The sequence below is a fragment of the Peromyscus californicus genome, unplaced genomic scaffold (genome assembly GCF_007827085.1).
Source record: "Peromyscus californicus insignis strain IS unplaced genomic scaffold, ASM782708v3 Scaffold_11__1_contigs__length_118956290, whole genome shotgun sequence".
NCBI lineage: Eukaryota > Metazoa > Chordata > Mammalia > Rodentia > Cricetidae > Peromyscus > Peromyscus californicus.
The window spans coordinates 51,385,038-51,398,535 of record NW_026294402.1 but is presented as its reverse complement, the minus strand read 5'-3'; the positions used below and the strand labels follow the sequence as shown (position 1 = coordinate 51,398,535).

At 54.5% G+C, this 13,498-nt stretch overlaps 1 protein-coding gene across 1 annotated transcript in view; it reads right to left on the bottom strand.

The window, feature by feature from the left end:
• Positions 1-13,498, bottom strand: part of Cspg4 (chondroitin sulfate proteoglycan 4) — a 36,907-nt gene that overhangs the window by 3,601 nt on the left and 19,808 nt on the right. Inside the window, exons 3-8 of the mRNA XM_052761290.1 lie at positions 8,838-12,377; positions 6,796-7,278; positions 6,367-6,543; positions 4,201-4,399; positions 3,956-4,090; positions 3,686-3,852 (exon numbers count right to left, since the gene is read on the bottom strand). Of these exons, the coding sequence (XP_052617250.1) occupies positions 3,686-3,852; positions 3,956-4,090; positions 4,201-4,399; positions 6,367-6,543; positions 6,796-7,278; positions 8,838-12,377 (4,701 nt within the window). The remainder of the gene's footprint in view (positions 1-3,685; positions 3,853-3,955; positions 4,091-4,200; positions 4,400-6,366; positions 6,544-6,795; positions 7,279-8,837; positions 12,378-13,498) is intronic.

Below are 13,498 nucleotides of genomic sequence, written 5' to 3'. Positions count from 1 at the left end.
AGAAGCTTAAGTTACAGCCCCAGCTCTAGCTAGTTTCCATTTAGAGCGGGGTCCTTCCTCCTTTGCAATGGCTCCATCCTCCTTCCTTCCTGCAGACACCACTTCTATTCTGTGTCCTATTATGCCAGCTTTCCCCCCAAATAGATCCTCTGTTTCCTTGCTATACAACCAAGTTCTTTTTTCTTTCATCTTAAAGAAAACTACTCTCAAATTGACTTTTTTTTTTTTTTCTTGAAAGAGGGTTTCATGCTTCCTAGTCTGTCCTGGAACTTGTTAAAATGCCAGTTTTATGTGGTGGCTGATGACTGAACCCAGGGCTTCCTGCGTTCTAGGCAGGCACTCTTCCAACCGAGCTACATCCCCATCCCCCAGTTCACATTTTCTGCGCGTTTGCTACCTCCCCCTTTTCATTGTTTTTCTTTGCAGCAAAATTCCCCAAGAATAGTCTCCACACACCCTCAGCCCACCCCACTCAGGATTTTATCCCCATGATGTCATCAAATCCATTCTCATGAAGGGTACTAAGGGGTCCTGTGCATTAGATCCTGAGGTTGGGTCTCAGGTCTCAGTGACTGCTGAGCATCACTTGACATAATGAAGCTTCTGGGATGTGGTGTTCTGTTTTGGGTGTCCTCATATCTCACAGACTCTGTTGGTCCTGCTCCCCAGTGCCTTGTGACATGGTCTCTGTCTTACATACTCATGCAGTCTCAGGGCCTCAAATAGCCCTTATGATCTCCAGGTTACTCTCGCTCTCACTGGTACCCCAGTCTCAGATTTCCACCTGTGTCTTTTGCTCCACAGAGATGTCAACTAGCTATTTCAAGCTCCCTAGGCCCAGATGTGTTCCAGTGGCCTCGCCTCCTGAGACTCCATCACCATGACGCAGCTCTGCTGGCGAATGACTCAGGGGAAACCCTAGAGAGACCTCCTTGGCTCCTCTCTCCCCTGCCACCCAGATCCTGCCTGGGTTACGGCAAATTTCCTCTCTTGTGTCCCACCCCAGGCCTCTGCCTACAGCCTCTACAGAGTCCTCACACAGAGTGAGCCTTTGAAAATTATAGTTAGTTCGCTGTTTTTCCTTCCTTCTTTCTTTCTTTCCTTTTTTTTCTTGTTTTGTTTTTTGTTTTTTCTAGACAGGGTTTCTCTTGTAGTTTTGGTGCCTGTCCTGGAACTCACTCTGTAGACCAGGCCAACCTGGAACTCACAGAGATCTGCCTGGCTCTGCCTCCTGAGTGCTGGGATTAAATGTGTGCACCACCACTGCCCGGCCTGTTTTTCTTTTGAACCAAGGTCTCACTATGTTGCCCAGGCTGGCCTTGACCTCCTAGGCTCAAGTGATTCTCCTGCCTCAGCCTCCTGAGTAGCTGGAACGTGCCACTGTGCCAGGCTCAGCATTTAAGCCCACTCGTGGTCAAATGCTGCAGTTGCTCACTATCTGACCACAAAGACCCCATCATGACCCTGTTATCCGTGAGACCTCAACTCCCTGTCACACTGACAGCAGCACCAATTTTTCTAGGGCCTCGTCTATGCTGAACACAAGTAATATTCTTTGTTTCTATAAAGAAATCTGTTTCCTCTACCCTCTAATCAATACATCCTCATGCCTTATCTTTGTTTTTCCTCTTTTAGGAGACACAGAAAGATTTTGCTTTCGGCAAAACAGGACTTGTGCAATAGTAAAACAGAGACGGAGTGGGACAAGTGTGAGCAAGCGGTCTTAGAATCCCAGAGTATTGCAGTAGGGCCATGCTGTCTACCCTGGGAGCAGACCTGTGCTAAGAAAAGGGCTCTTCCTCAGGGGTTTGCTACAAGAAGGGACACAGGCCTTTGAGGAATCGGGGCATCAGGTTTGTGTAAAATTTCCTAAGGCTTTAATGTCAACAACTAATGTTAAAACATTAAATGTAATGTGTAGTCAAATAAAACACATCTGCAGGCCAGATGTGTCCTAAAGGACTGAAGACTGCCAGTTGAAACCTCTGGCCCAGGCTGATGGTGGGCATGGTAGGAAATGGAAACCTCCCAGCAGTGGCTGTGGAGGTCAATGTGACGCCTGGCTATCAGTGCTCTTGTAGGAGAATGCCTGGATGGGACAAAGGCAGAGCTCAGGCCAGGTGTGCAGGGTGTGTGTGTGTGTGTGTGTGTGTGTGTGTGTGTGTGTGTGTGTGTGGTGGGTCTCCCGAGCTGTGGGAAACGGTGTCCTTAGGCAAAGGGAACTGGGGTGAGCAGTCAGAAGGATTAGTCTTGGTTTTGCTTCTTACTAGCCACGTGCACGGCATAGTCACCTGACTTCCAAATGAATATCCTTGTCTGCAAATTGAGCCCTGCCCTGGTGAGCCCAGAGTCTTGAAGAGCAGTGGGACTGTTAAACCACTGCCTGGCTTCTTCCAGTGGAGGAGGGTGCCTGTGCCACGTAGCCTCTTTCCAGCCTCCTTGGGTGGCACTGCCAGTCTGGCCCCCTGGTGGCCATTCAGTCTGGTCCTTCTTGTTGCTGGAGTGTGTATGTGGGGGTGGGGAAACTGCTGGATGGGGGAGGGGCACTTGTGGCCTTGTCCTATTCTCTCCTCCTTCCTGGTCTCTGATGACAAGGCTCCCAGTGACTCAGGGCATACAGCTGCCCTAGCCCCTGGCCAAGTTTGCTGTGGGGAGCGGGTGGGAAGGGGTTATGGTAGATGCCAAGGCCCAGGAGAAGAGAGAACACAAGCCTCGTAAATGTAAATGATGTGACAGACCCGAGAAATCTTACTTCACCCTAGCTAAAGCATCCTCCTCCTCTGAGCTGCCTGCTGGGTGGGAGTTGCTTTCTCTCGGCTGGCTCCTCCACCTAGTTACTTCTCAGGGGGAGCGCACAATCTGAAGGGGTAGAGAGGAACTTGTGGGGCCCAGGAGGCTTCTGAGGGGAAAGAGTGCTGGAAAGAGTTCTGGGGGTGGGTCCTGCCATTTTCAAGGGCCAGGGTAAGCCCCTCTGGAAAGTTGTTGGAGCAGCACCACAAGGCTGCTGATCGAGGGGCGGGGTCAGCTGTGTCCTCTTGGATCCCGCTCATACAGAAACAATCGGGATCATGCCCTAGTTTCATGAGCTCACATGGCCTCTAGGTGGGAGCACCAAGTGTGTTGTTTGCCCAGAAGAGCCTGTCCTCCACCACGGCCCGGAGGAGCTGCTCACAGTGCCTTAGACCCCGGTAAGTGATGACTGCTGGCCACTGGTTAGCACAGACAGCCCTGACATCTCAGCACCTCAGTCAGCCTCTACTTGAGGCTGGGAATTATAATTTTGACTGGTGGCCCTGGTGTGACCTAAGAACTCTGCTCTAAAGAGTGAATAATAGTGTCCCTCAGCTTGTCCCTCAGCTTGGCCCACTCTGCCTGTGACTCATCTGCTCCCAGCTTGCTCTGTTCCTCTCTGGCACCTGCCCTGAGCCCCAAGCTCAACTTTGTCCCAAACTCTGTCCCACTGAAGCAAGCTCAGTCCAGCACCAGCTGCTGGAGTGCCACTGCTCTTCCTTACTGTGGCCTTTTTTAGCATCTAGGATCCAGCTGAAGCTTCCTTCTGGAGGCTTAACCCTGAACTAGGGCAGGGTCCAGAAAAGCTCAGCTGCCAGTGATGTATGCGCTCTGGCTGGCAGCCACCTGAGGTAAGTTTGGGGTCTGTGTCTTGGCTGAGGAGTGAGGCCCTTACCTCAGCCTGGGTGAAGTTCACCAGGCCCTCCTCTGCACTGCCTTGCTGGGCATGGAAGAGTCGGCCAAGCTGGGGGCCTCTTACCACCCGGTACAGCAGGTGGCGGGGGTCAGTGTCTGTGCTGGAACTGGCCCTCAGGCCCTGGCTGCTGAGTGGTTGCACAGACTCTGAAAAGCACAAAGGAACCTGTCAGCTTTTGATAGGAGCCAAGGCCAGGGTCTTGTTGTGCCGCCCTCAATTCTGCCCCATCTACTCAGCATGCAGACCTACCTGGACAGACGGTCAACTTCCGGCTGCCCTCCAACGAGAGAAGCACCTGCTTCTGGGCCACCACTCGGAAGAAATGTCCAGGAGAAGTGTGGGCACCATCCGAGAGGTCGAAGTGGAAGCCTCCTTCCAGGGCTCCTGAGCACAAGGGGTGGATCTGGATCCTGCTGGCCCAAGGTAGCTCCCTACCCTCAAGGTACCTTCCAGGGGGTGGGGGTGGGGGGATGAAAAACCCGCTCAGCACCCACCTCTGTGTGAGAACAGCACAAGTCCACTGTCCAGCTGGGCCTGCGTGAAGTGGTGGACCTCTGTGTCTGGGGCTGCCCTCAGTGCTATCCGTCCATTGCTGGGTTGCTGGATGGTGTAGACCAGGTCTTCCGGCCCTGAATCATTGTCTGTGCCCCTGAGGGCCTCGGGAGGGATAGGCACAGTGGCCCCCTCCCAGATCTGGGGACACAGGCATGTGAAAGTTCTGTGCACATTGTGCCCACCCACCCCCTTCTTCCTGGCCCTGGAACTGCCACCAGGGCTCCACCCTGCTCTACTTAGGTGCTGTAGACGCCTATGTCATTCTGGGCTCTACCACATAAAGGGCCTTCCATCTCATTCTCCTTCTCCTTCTCCACCTGTCCTAATCTTAATTGTACCTCAAAGCCAGTTCACAACCCCCTGCCTAGAAATGCTCCTGTTTGACCCTTTACAGAGTTCTTACTTCCCAGGGATCCCCATCCCTGACCAAAGGTGCTGCTCCATCTGTATCTCACTGGTGGGCAGGGACCTCCGTTCCCTCCTGCCATGGTAGGCACCACTTGACAGGGGTGGGCACAGGGCGCAGGCAGTAGGGTTGGCCAGCGCAGGATACATAGAAATAGGCTCTCCTACCAGCTGAAGACTGGGAGGGAGGTGGAGAGCAGAGAGGAGAGCTGAGAATTTCCGTCTCAGTTCCTTCCTCAGGAACCTATCCGTGCAGAATTCAGGGGAGGTCCCGGAGGCTACCCTCCCAAGCAGGGCAAGAGCCTCTTCTTTTTGGGCCCTGTTCCATGTGGCACAGGGCCAGTCACTGGGGCCATTCTGGGTAGGGGTCCTCATATCAGAAAACATCCTAGCATCCATGAGCCCCTCCCTCCTCAAGTCCCAGTAAGAGAAAACTTCACTGTAGGGCTCCAGGGAGCTAACATGGGTGGATATTGCCATCTGGGTGGCCAATTTGCCACAGCATTTCCAATCTGGGCTAGACAAACCCTTAGTTATCTAGACCAAATCCCGCTCCTCCCGCGCATCCTTTAGCTGCTTCCCACAGGCAACATTATACCACCTCTCCACAGATCACCACAAAAGACTCAGACCCCCATGTCAGAAACAGCCAAAGTTACCCCTCTTCTACAACTATTCCAAATGCTACTCCTGATGGTGGTCTATGCCCTAAACAGTGGCTCTCAACCTTTCTAATGTTGTGACCCTTTAATACAGTCCTTCATGTGGTGACGCCCCTCCCAACCATAAAATTCTTTTCATTGCTTCTTCGTAATGGTAACTTTCCTGCAGTTAGGATTCATAATGTAAATATCTGTGTTTTCCAATGGTCTTAGGTGACCCCTGTGAAAGGGTCGTTCAACCCCCAAGGGGTTGAGACCCCAGGTTGAGAACCACTGCTCTAGACACTGTCATCCAAAGCTTAATCCAACCTCTATTGTTCTAGGTGGGCCTGTCAAGCTACATCCTTGTGTTCCATGTGATCATGGAGTGCTGTCCTTGTCTGGACTTCAGCTTCCATTTCTATGGAACAGGGGTCCCACTGCTCCACAGCCTATAAGGGAGAGAAGCTTGGCAAGTCTAGCCGTGGTCTTTAATTATGGTGGCACTTGAGCCCCCCACCTGCAGCTCACCATACGGGGCTTATAAGAAATTTTATCATGTGTTTTGGGTCTGAGGCCTTAAGGAAAGCCTTCTGCTATAGGTGAGTCTAAGGAACAACAAGGCCATGCATGGCCTTTTGAAAACAAGACTGCCCACTGTATTTATAAGTGCCCAGTAGCAAAACCTCACGCCTGTGTTGTTTTCAACGCAATATCACATCTCTCCTTCCAATAACCTGGTATGTGGCAGCAAACCCTTTTTTTTTCTTTTAAAAGCTTTATTTATTTATACAGTGTTCTGTTTGCATGTTTGCCTGCATGCCAGAAGAGGGCGCCAGATCTCATTACAGATGGTTGTGAGCCACCATGTGGTTGCTGGGAATTGAACTCAGGACCTCTGGAAGAGCAGCCAGTGCTCTTAACCTCTAAGGCATCTCTCTAGCCCTGGCAGTGAACCCTTTTACAGAGGATGAAACTAAGCCTGAGAGAAGGGGAGAAGTAAGGGACCCTAGTCTCTTTCCAGAAGCAGAGATGGGGTGGTCCCAGGAGTGAACTCACCTGCAGGCCTGTGTTTGTGGTGAGGACAGGCGGTTGGTCATTAACGGGCAGGATGGTGACGGTGAAGGCCATGGGTTGGCTCTGGCGATCCATCTCTGAGGCATTAGCCACCAGGACAAAGCTGTCTGTCGGTGTCTCGCTTCCATCGTGCATGTAGCGGATCAGCTGCTCTTCCACCTGCGAGCAGACCCAGGGCTGGTTGTCGGGCTTCAGCGAGCCCAAGACTTACCAGGGATCTTGGGACCAGCACCCTCAACGTTCTGTTGTGGGACACAGGAGAGGACAGATCCCTTCAGAACCCATTTCTACAGGCGAGAAGTCAGGGGGCAATGGTTTCCAGCTCCCAGAGGGAGACATGAAATAAAGCATGAAGCCGTGCCAGCAGCCAGGGCTGGGCTGTGGCCCTGGGGGTCTCTGGAACAGCCGTACCTCTCTCCAGGAGAAGGTGCCGAGGCTCCCATCCTGAGGCTGGTCCTCCTTCTGCAGGGCCCCATGCTGGGGTGGTTCTATCACCTGTAAGAGGAGGCCTGGCAGTGTGGGGAAGTAAGGCCCAGTGATTTGGAGCAGTGGTGGGGCCAGGGTTCGCGTGCCGCCCTCAGGAACGCTGAAGTTCTGCACTTCCAGAGGGATGGCGGTGGGCAGCACTTCCAGCTCCACAAAGATGCCCTCCAGAGGGTCACCCAGGCCTGAGGCCACATCCAGGGAGAAGGAGTCCCTCCAGGCTCCAGGACGAGAGTGCAGGTAGAGAACCCTGCCTGAATTCACTGCTTCCTGGGAGAAGCTCTGCACAGGGTCCAGGCTGGGCGGCTCATCTGCTGAAGCGCCGTGGGACACCATCACCAGGTAGCCAGCGCCCGGGGGGCTCCTCAGCGAGAACATGATGTCTGCAGGGAGCACTGCTTCCTGGGCTACCTGGTCAACAGAGACCGTGGACATACAGGGTCACACAGGCTGTTGTGGACCTCAGCTGGCAGAACAGCCTTGGTCTCCACGTGCTGCTCATCCTGCCAGGATATTGCTGCTCGCATGCATTTGGGTTGACACGCAAAACATCCAGACTCATGGCTGGTCAGAGGGGTCACCACCAGATTGCATATCAGAGGTATAATGTTATCACACAGTGACAAAATTCACACATACAGACACACACAGAAACACACATACACACACACAGACACAGAGACACATACAAACACAGACACACACACATACACATACACACGGACACACACAGACACAGAGACACATACAAACACAGACACACACATACACATACACACGGACAGACACAGAGACACATACACACAGACACACACTACGCATACACACAGACACAGAGACACACACACAGACACAGACACAGACACACACACACACACACACACACACACACACACATGCACACACGCACACGCACACGCACACACACACACAGCTTCCTCTGCTGGGGCTCTGCTCAGGCCTGTGTTAGGAGGATTTGCCTAGGACCTTCAGCAATCCTGTTATTGCTGCCACTGTGTACCACTAGAGGGCACCCCCACCATTCCTAGAAGCACAGGCTCCCAGACTCCAGGTTTTAAGCAGTTTGCGGAGCTAGGTCCAGCCCAAAGGTGCCTGAGGACTCCCTCAATGCCTGATCTAGCCACAGAAAATGTCTAAGTGCCACCCTCAGATTTACACTTCTGACTCTATGCCTTTGTGGAGCACATTCCTTCTGCTGGGAACACCATCCCTAGTTTTTGCTGTCCATACTCTATACCCCCACCCCGACCCCCGCCTTCATTTGAGCCTTGGTTGGCCTGGAACTTACTGAATAGACCAGGCTGGCCTTGAACTCACAGAGATCTGCCTGCCTTTGCCTCCCAAGTGCTGGGATTCAAGGTGTGTGTCACCACAGCTTGGCTCATATGCTATTTCCTCCAATGTGGCACTTCCTGACATGTTTAGTCGTAGTCTTTCTCAAAGTTCAAGCACTCAGGCAGAAGGATGTCAAGATTTGAAAGGCTGAGTTTCACAGCCAGGCTGTGAGTCTGCTGGTCAGTGTTATACTGTGACCTCCCTGAGTGACTAAACACTTCCTAGACCCTCACAGTCCCTGTATGGGGTCTGGGAAAAGAGCCGAAGGCCTGGGGATCTGAGGTACAGTACTCCTCAAAGCTCACTACCCATGGTAACCTCCCAGGGAACTTAACAGAATACATATGTGTAGGCTCTACTTCAGAGATTCTGTGGGTCTGACTGGAGTCCAGATTTTACATGGTTAGCCAGAACGAGGGCATGTGTGTATGTGGCACCTGGAAGTGCATATAACTTAGAGGTAGATGTATGTATAACAGATTCCCTAGGAGCACATATAGGTGAATACTGAAGCGACATAGCACTCCTAAGCCCTGAGTCGCCACAGCAACATCCCCTTCTTGGAAGTGCCCCCCTGCTTGGCCTGTGTCCACCTTCATCTCCTTGTTCCTTACCTCTAGCTGGTCCCGTCTAATCTCCGCTGCTTCCCCCTGGAAGACGTAGATCTTTTTGTGCTGAACCAGCTGGAGTGGGGCCAGGGGGCCCTCTAGGGCAATGGTCACTTGTAGGATGGTGTTGGTGTGCACTGGCCCTGCTGCCACAGCGAGGGCCAGGGTGTCGTGGGGGCTGAGGCTGCCGTTGTGGCTGTACAGAACGGCTCCATCCAGCAAGTCCCGTTGGGTGAAGGAGGTGACCGACTGGCCGTCCCGGAGCAGCTGTCCCCGGTGAGGGCCAGCCGTCACTTGGTAGTGGACCTCATTCCCACTTCGGATATCCAGGTTGGTGTCGAGGTGGAGCACAGCTGTGTCAATGGTGCCCTGGCCTCCTTGAGGAACCACAAGACCGGAACCATTGACCACATGAAGATAGGGTTCCGACGCCTGCACCTCCAGCATGGCAGTGGCCTGGTGTTGCCCATCAGACACCTGCAGCTGGAGCCAGCCATGGTCGGCCCCGGAATGCACGAACAGGACTTGCTTCTTCCTGAGGTCCTCCTGGGTGAAGCGGTAGATGGGCCGCGTGGGCTCCTCCATAGCCACAATGCTGCCGAAGAGGAGGTCCTTGCGGGTCAGCACTAGCTGAGCATCGGTGAAGCCCGAGTCGGCATCACTGAAAGCCACGTCGTCTGTGGTCAGCAGCCGCTGTCCACCCCGGGCCACATGGAAGACGCGGCTGATGGTCTGCACCGGGGCATGGTCGTTCACCGGCTGGATGGCCACTCGGAAGACACCGCGTACCTCCTCCCAGGCCATGTCACCACTGCCCTCGCCCTGGCGCGTGGCCACAAACGGGATGTCATCCTCTAGGGTCTCAGAGTCATCGTGCTGGTAGACCAGTCGGCCATGCAGGAGGTCCTCATTAGTGAAGGATGTCACTGGGGTGGCCTTACCCTTTGGTTCTTTCCAAGACAGCCTGCCATGGTGGGGCTGCTCCATAACCTCATAGAGATAGCTGGCACTGTTGAGACTCTTGACAAAGAGGTGGTCAGCGGACAGGACTCCCTCTCCTCCCTCAGGCACCATGAGAAGGACGTTAGTGAGCACAGGAGCGTTTGGGTCACCACCAATGTGGATGGGGAAAGTATAGAGGGGGGAGAAGTGGGGGGGGGATGTGACGCGGAAACGGAAGGAGTCGTCAGCCGCCTCAGAGGTCCGCGTCGTGGCCCTGTAGGTCACGCGACCGGCCTGCAGGTCACTCTGGCTAAAGCTCTGCCCGTCTGACAGCCTTGTACCCTGGAGCTGCAGGTTGCCTTTCCGGGGGGCCTGAACCAACTCATAGTGGAAGGTGTGAGGGTTTGGGCCTGCCTCCCCCTCCAGGGAAGCCTCGAGGTGGGCTGGGGTGAGGGTCTCCTGATGGGGGTTCTGAGTATGCAGAGGCTCAAGCCGCAGCATCCATACTTTGGCCCTCTGGATGGTCACTGGGAAAGACAGATTGCTCAGTGTCTCCTGACCCACTTGTACCTCCAAGGTCAGGCCCTCCACTGTGTCTTGGGTGTGGTGTTGCGGATCAGTGCTCAGGTACCTCACCCGGCCTTGCTCTACGTCGCGCTGGTGGAACGCCAGTGTATCCCACCACTCGGTGCCCTCCACCCCTCCCGCCCCCTGCTTCTGCAGCTCGCCGAACTGCAGGGCTCCGGTGACTCGGAACAGCACACTCACATCCTGTCCGACGGCATTCGTTTCTACTGACAGGTTGGCAGGCAAGATGGGTGCAGCCGAGCCCTGGGCCAGGTGCAGCCCCGTGTTGTGGAGGATCTGTATGGCTGGCCGGACAGCCACTACCTTCAGGGTAGCTGGAGCACTGGCCTGCATCCCATCACTGACCCGGAACGTCAGGTCCTGTGCAGGCCCACCACGGTGCACGTAGACTATGTTGCCTGCCTCCAGTTCCCGACAGGAAAACTCGGTTGCTGCCTCTCCAGGCTGGTCTCGGTGTTCCACGGGGACAGCAGTGGAGGCACCAAGGAGCTGGATGGTGAGACCCTCACAGGCGGAGTCTGGGTCATAGGCTTGGAAAATCTCAGGTCCCAGAGGTTTCTGTGTGTGTTCCAGGATCACCATGAGGCTGCCGTGCGGGAAGATGATGCGGGGCGGGTCATTGACGGGGTTTACCTGGATGGGCAGCATGTAAATTTGGCCTCTTCGAAGACAGGAGGGGACGGGTGCCCGAGCAGTCACCGACACCTCCAGCATCAGCTGGTCAGAGGTGTCCTCAGAGCCATCGTGAACAAAGCGAGCCTTACGGTTCACCACATCCAATAGAGTGAACATTTTCCGGGTCTGGGCTCCTGGAATGTCTAGCTCCAGCTCGCCATGGCGCGCGCCCTGGCTCACGCTGAACAGCACCTGGGACTTGCGAAGCTCGGCCTCTGTCAGGTCCAGTGTGGGCTGCACGTGCCTCCACTCGAGCCAGGCAGTGCCACCCTCGGCCACCACCAGTGGGCTGATGGTAAGCAGCTGGGTGAAATTTGCAAAGACAGGAGGCAGTCCTGGCTCAGGAATACACGGCTCTGGCAGCTCCATGCCTGGCCAGGCTTCCGGTGCCAAGGTGGAGAAAGTTTCATATGGGCCGTAGGCCTCCTCTTCATATTCATCTTCCTCAGGCTTGCAGCCTGCTGCCATGTCACGGGTCAGCCAGGCATCCCGGAGGCCCTGCCTCCTGCCATTAATGCTGAAGTCTTCTATGCACCCTACCAGGGAGATATTGACAGCCCCCGGTGCCAGGCCTAGACGGTGTTCTTGGAGGTGGCGAGAGGCCTCTGTGTCCAGCCCCCCAAGGAGGAGACTGCCGCGCGGTTCCAGGTAGCTGAGGACCCCGCGGTTGAAAGTACGGGTAGGGTACTGGTCCACAGAGATCTCCAGCCGGTGAGCATCTATGTGCACACTGACCTCATGAGGCTGCCCATCAGCCACAGGCACGCTGTTACGAAGCAGCATGGTGCCTTGGCCCTTTTCAACCACAGCCCGCAAGTGGCCCTCAAATATGTCTACATAGATAAAGTTGCCACGTTGGTCCCCTGCTTGGAAGGCCAGGGGTGCTTGCTGACTCCGAGTGGTGAGTGTAAACTCCAGGGTGCCTTCCTCCTGAGTGCTCCAGGCAGGGAAGGCAGCCAGCGAGTGGGGTCCAGAGAAGCCCAGGCCCATGTCGTCACCGGCAGAGAATTCTTCAGCACAACCCTCAGGAACATCAGACGTCAGTGGACGGAGGAGGTTGCGGCCATTGAGAATGGCTGAATGGAGGCAGCCCCTCAGGGGTCGGCTGATTCCCTTCAGATAAGGCAGGTCGAGGCTTCCAGGGGACCCCACAAAGAGTCCATAGGTGACCTCCAGGTGGGCTTTTGGGATTGGGGCAGAGGTGTTTAGAACCCCATCGACAGACAGCACAGCCCAGCTGTTGGAGATAGTGAGCACTACTGTGTGGGGGGCAGAATCGCTCATCACTATGTCTGCTGGGGTCTGCAGCTTCAGCTCCTTTTGGCCCAGGACAAGTCTGACCTGAAGAGAGACAGGGAGACGAGGGGTGGGAGTGGGTGACGTTTCTAACCCACAAATGCACAGTGGGTCTCCCACCCTGAGCCCCCTGCCAAGTGGGGCCAGGACTAAGGCTTTCAAGATGTCACTCTTACCTCTTTACCTGTCTCTAAGTACTGACCAAAGCGAACAAGGTAGAGTCAAGGTCCCCGTGTGATTTGTGTAAACCCCTGACCTTAGTTAGGGATCTACACAAAGCAAGGCTCTCTCCTGAAGCAGCATTTCCCACAGTCTCATTCTTCCTCTCTTTCCTTGGGTGAGTGGTGCCAGAAAACCTAGTTTGGATTCTATAGAAAAATCACTTCTGGAGGAGCAATGAATGGGAACTCTAGAATTCCCCAATGAACTCCCTAGTAAGGAAAAGTAGCTTGACTCACTGTACAGGGTAAGAACCCAAAGGGATGGTTTGTGTTTTCTTTTTAAAATTGTGTGTGTGTGTGTGTGTGTGTGTGTGTGTGTGTGTGTGTGTGTGTGTGTACGCAGACACACGTGGAAGTCAGAGGACAACTCTCAGGAGTCAGTTCTCCCCTGTCACTTTGTGGGTTCTGGGGATTGAACTTAGGCCTGATGAGGCCTGCACAGAAGGGCATCTACCTACTGAGCCATCTTGCCAGCCTGGGTGCTGTTTTGAGGATCCAGTAGAGAAGGCTCCCTCCATGACACGGACACCTGAACCGGAGTGGGTGGTGGCAGAGCCCAAGACCTTAGGGATCCAAGCATGAAGTGCCTCTGTAGGGTGGTGGGTACCTCTGTCTACTGCACCAGGCCCCGGGCTCAAAGTGATCCTTTGTGGCAGTGAGTAGCCATGGCAGCCGTAGGGTGATAGGGCCACAGTCCCCAATTGCAATGGGGCATGAAAGCAGATGGGCCCAAGCCTAAGACCCTAAACTCTTCACGGTTAGTGGGCAGATTCAAGAGAGAGTCAAATGACCCCTTGCTAATAAAACTCTGAAAGCATGACATAAGAAGCAGGTGGCGCCGGGCGGTGGTGGCGCACGCCTTTAATCCCAGCACTTGGGAGGCAGAGGCAGGCGGATCTTTGTGAGTTCGAGGCCAGCCTGGTCTAGAGAGCGAGATCCAGGAAA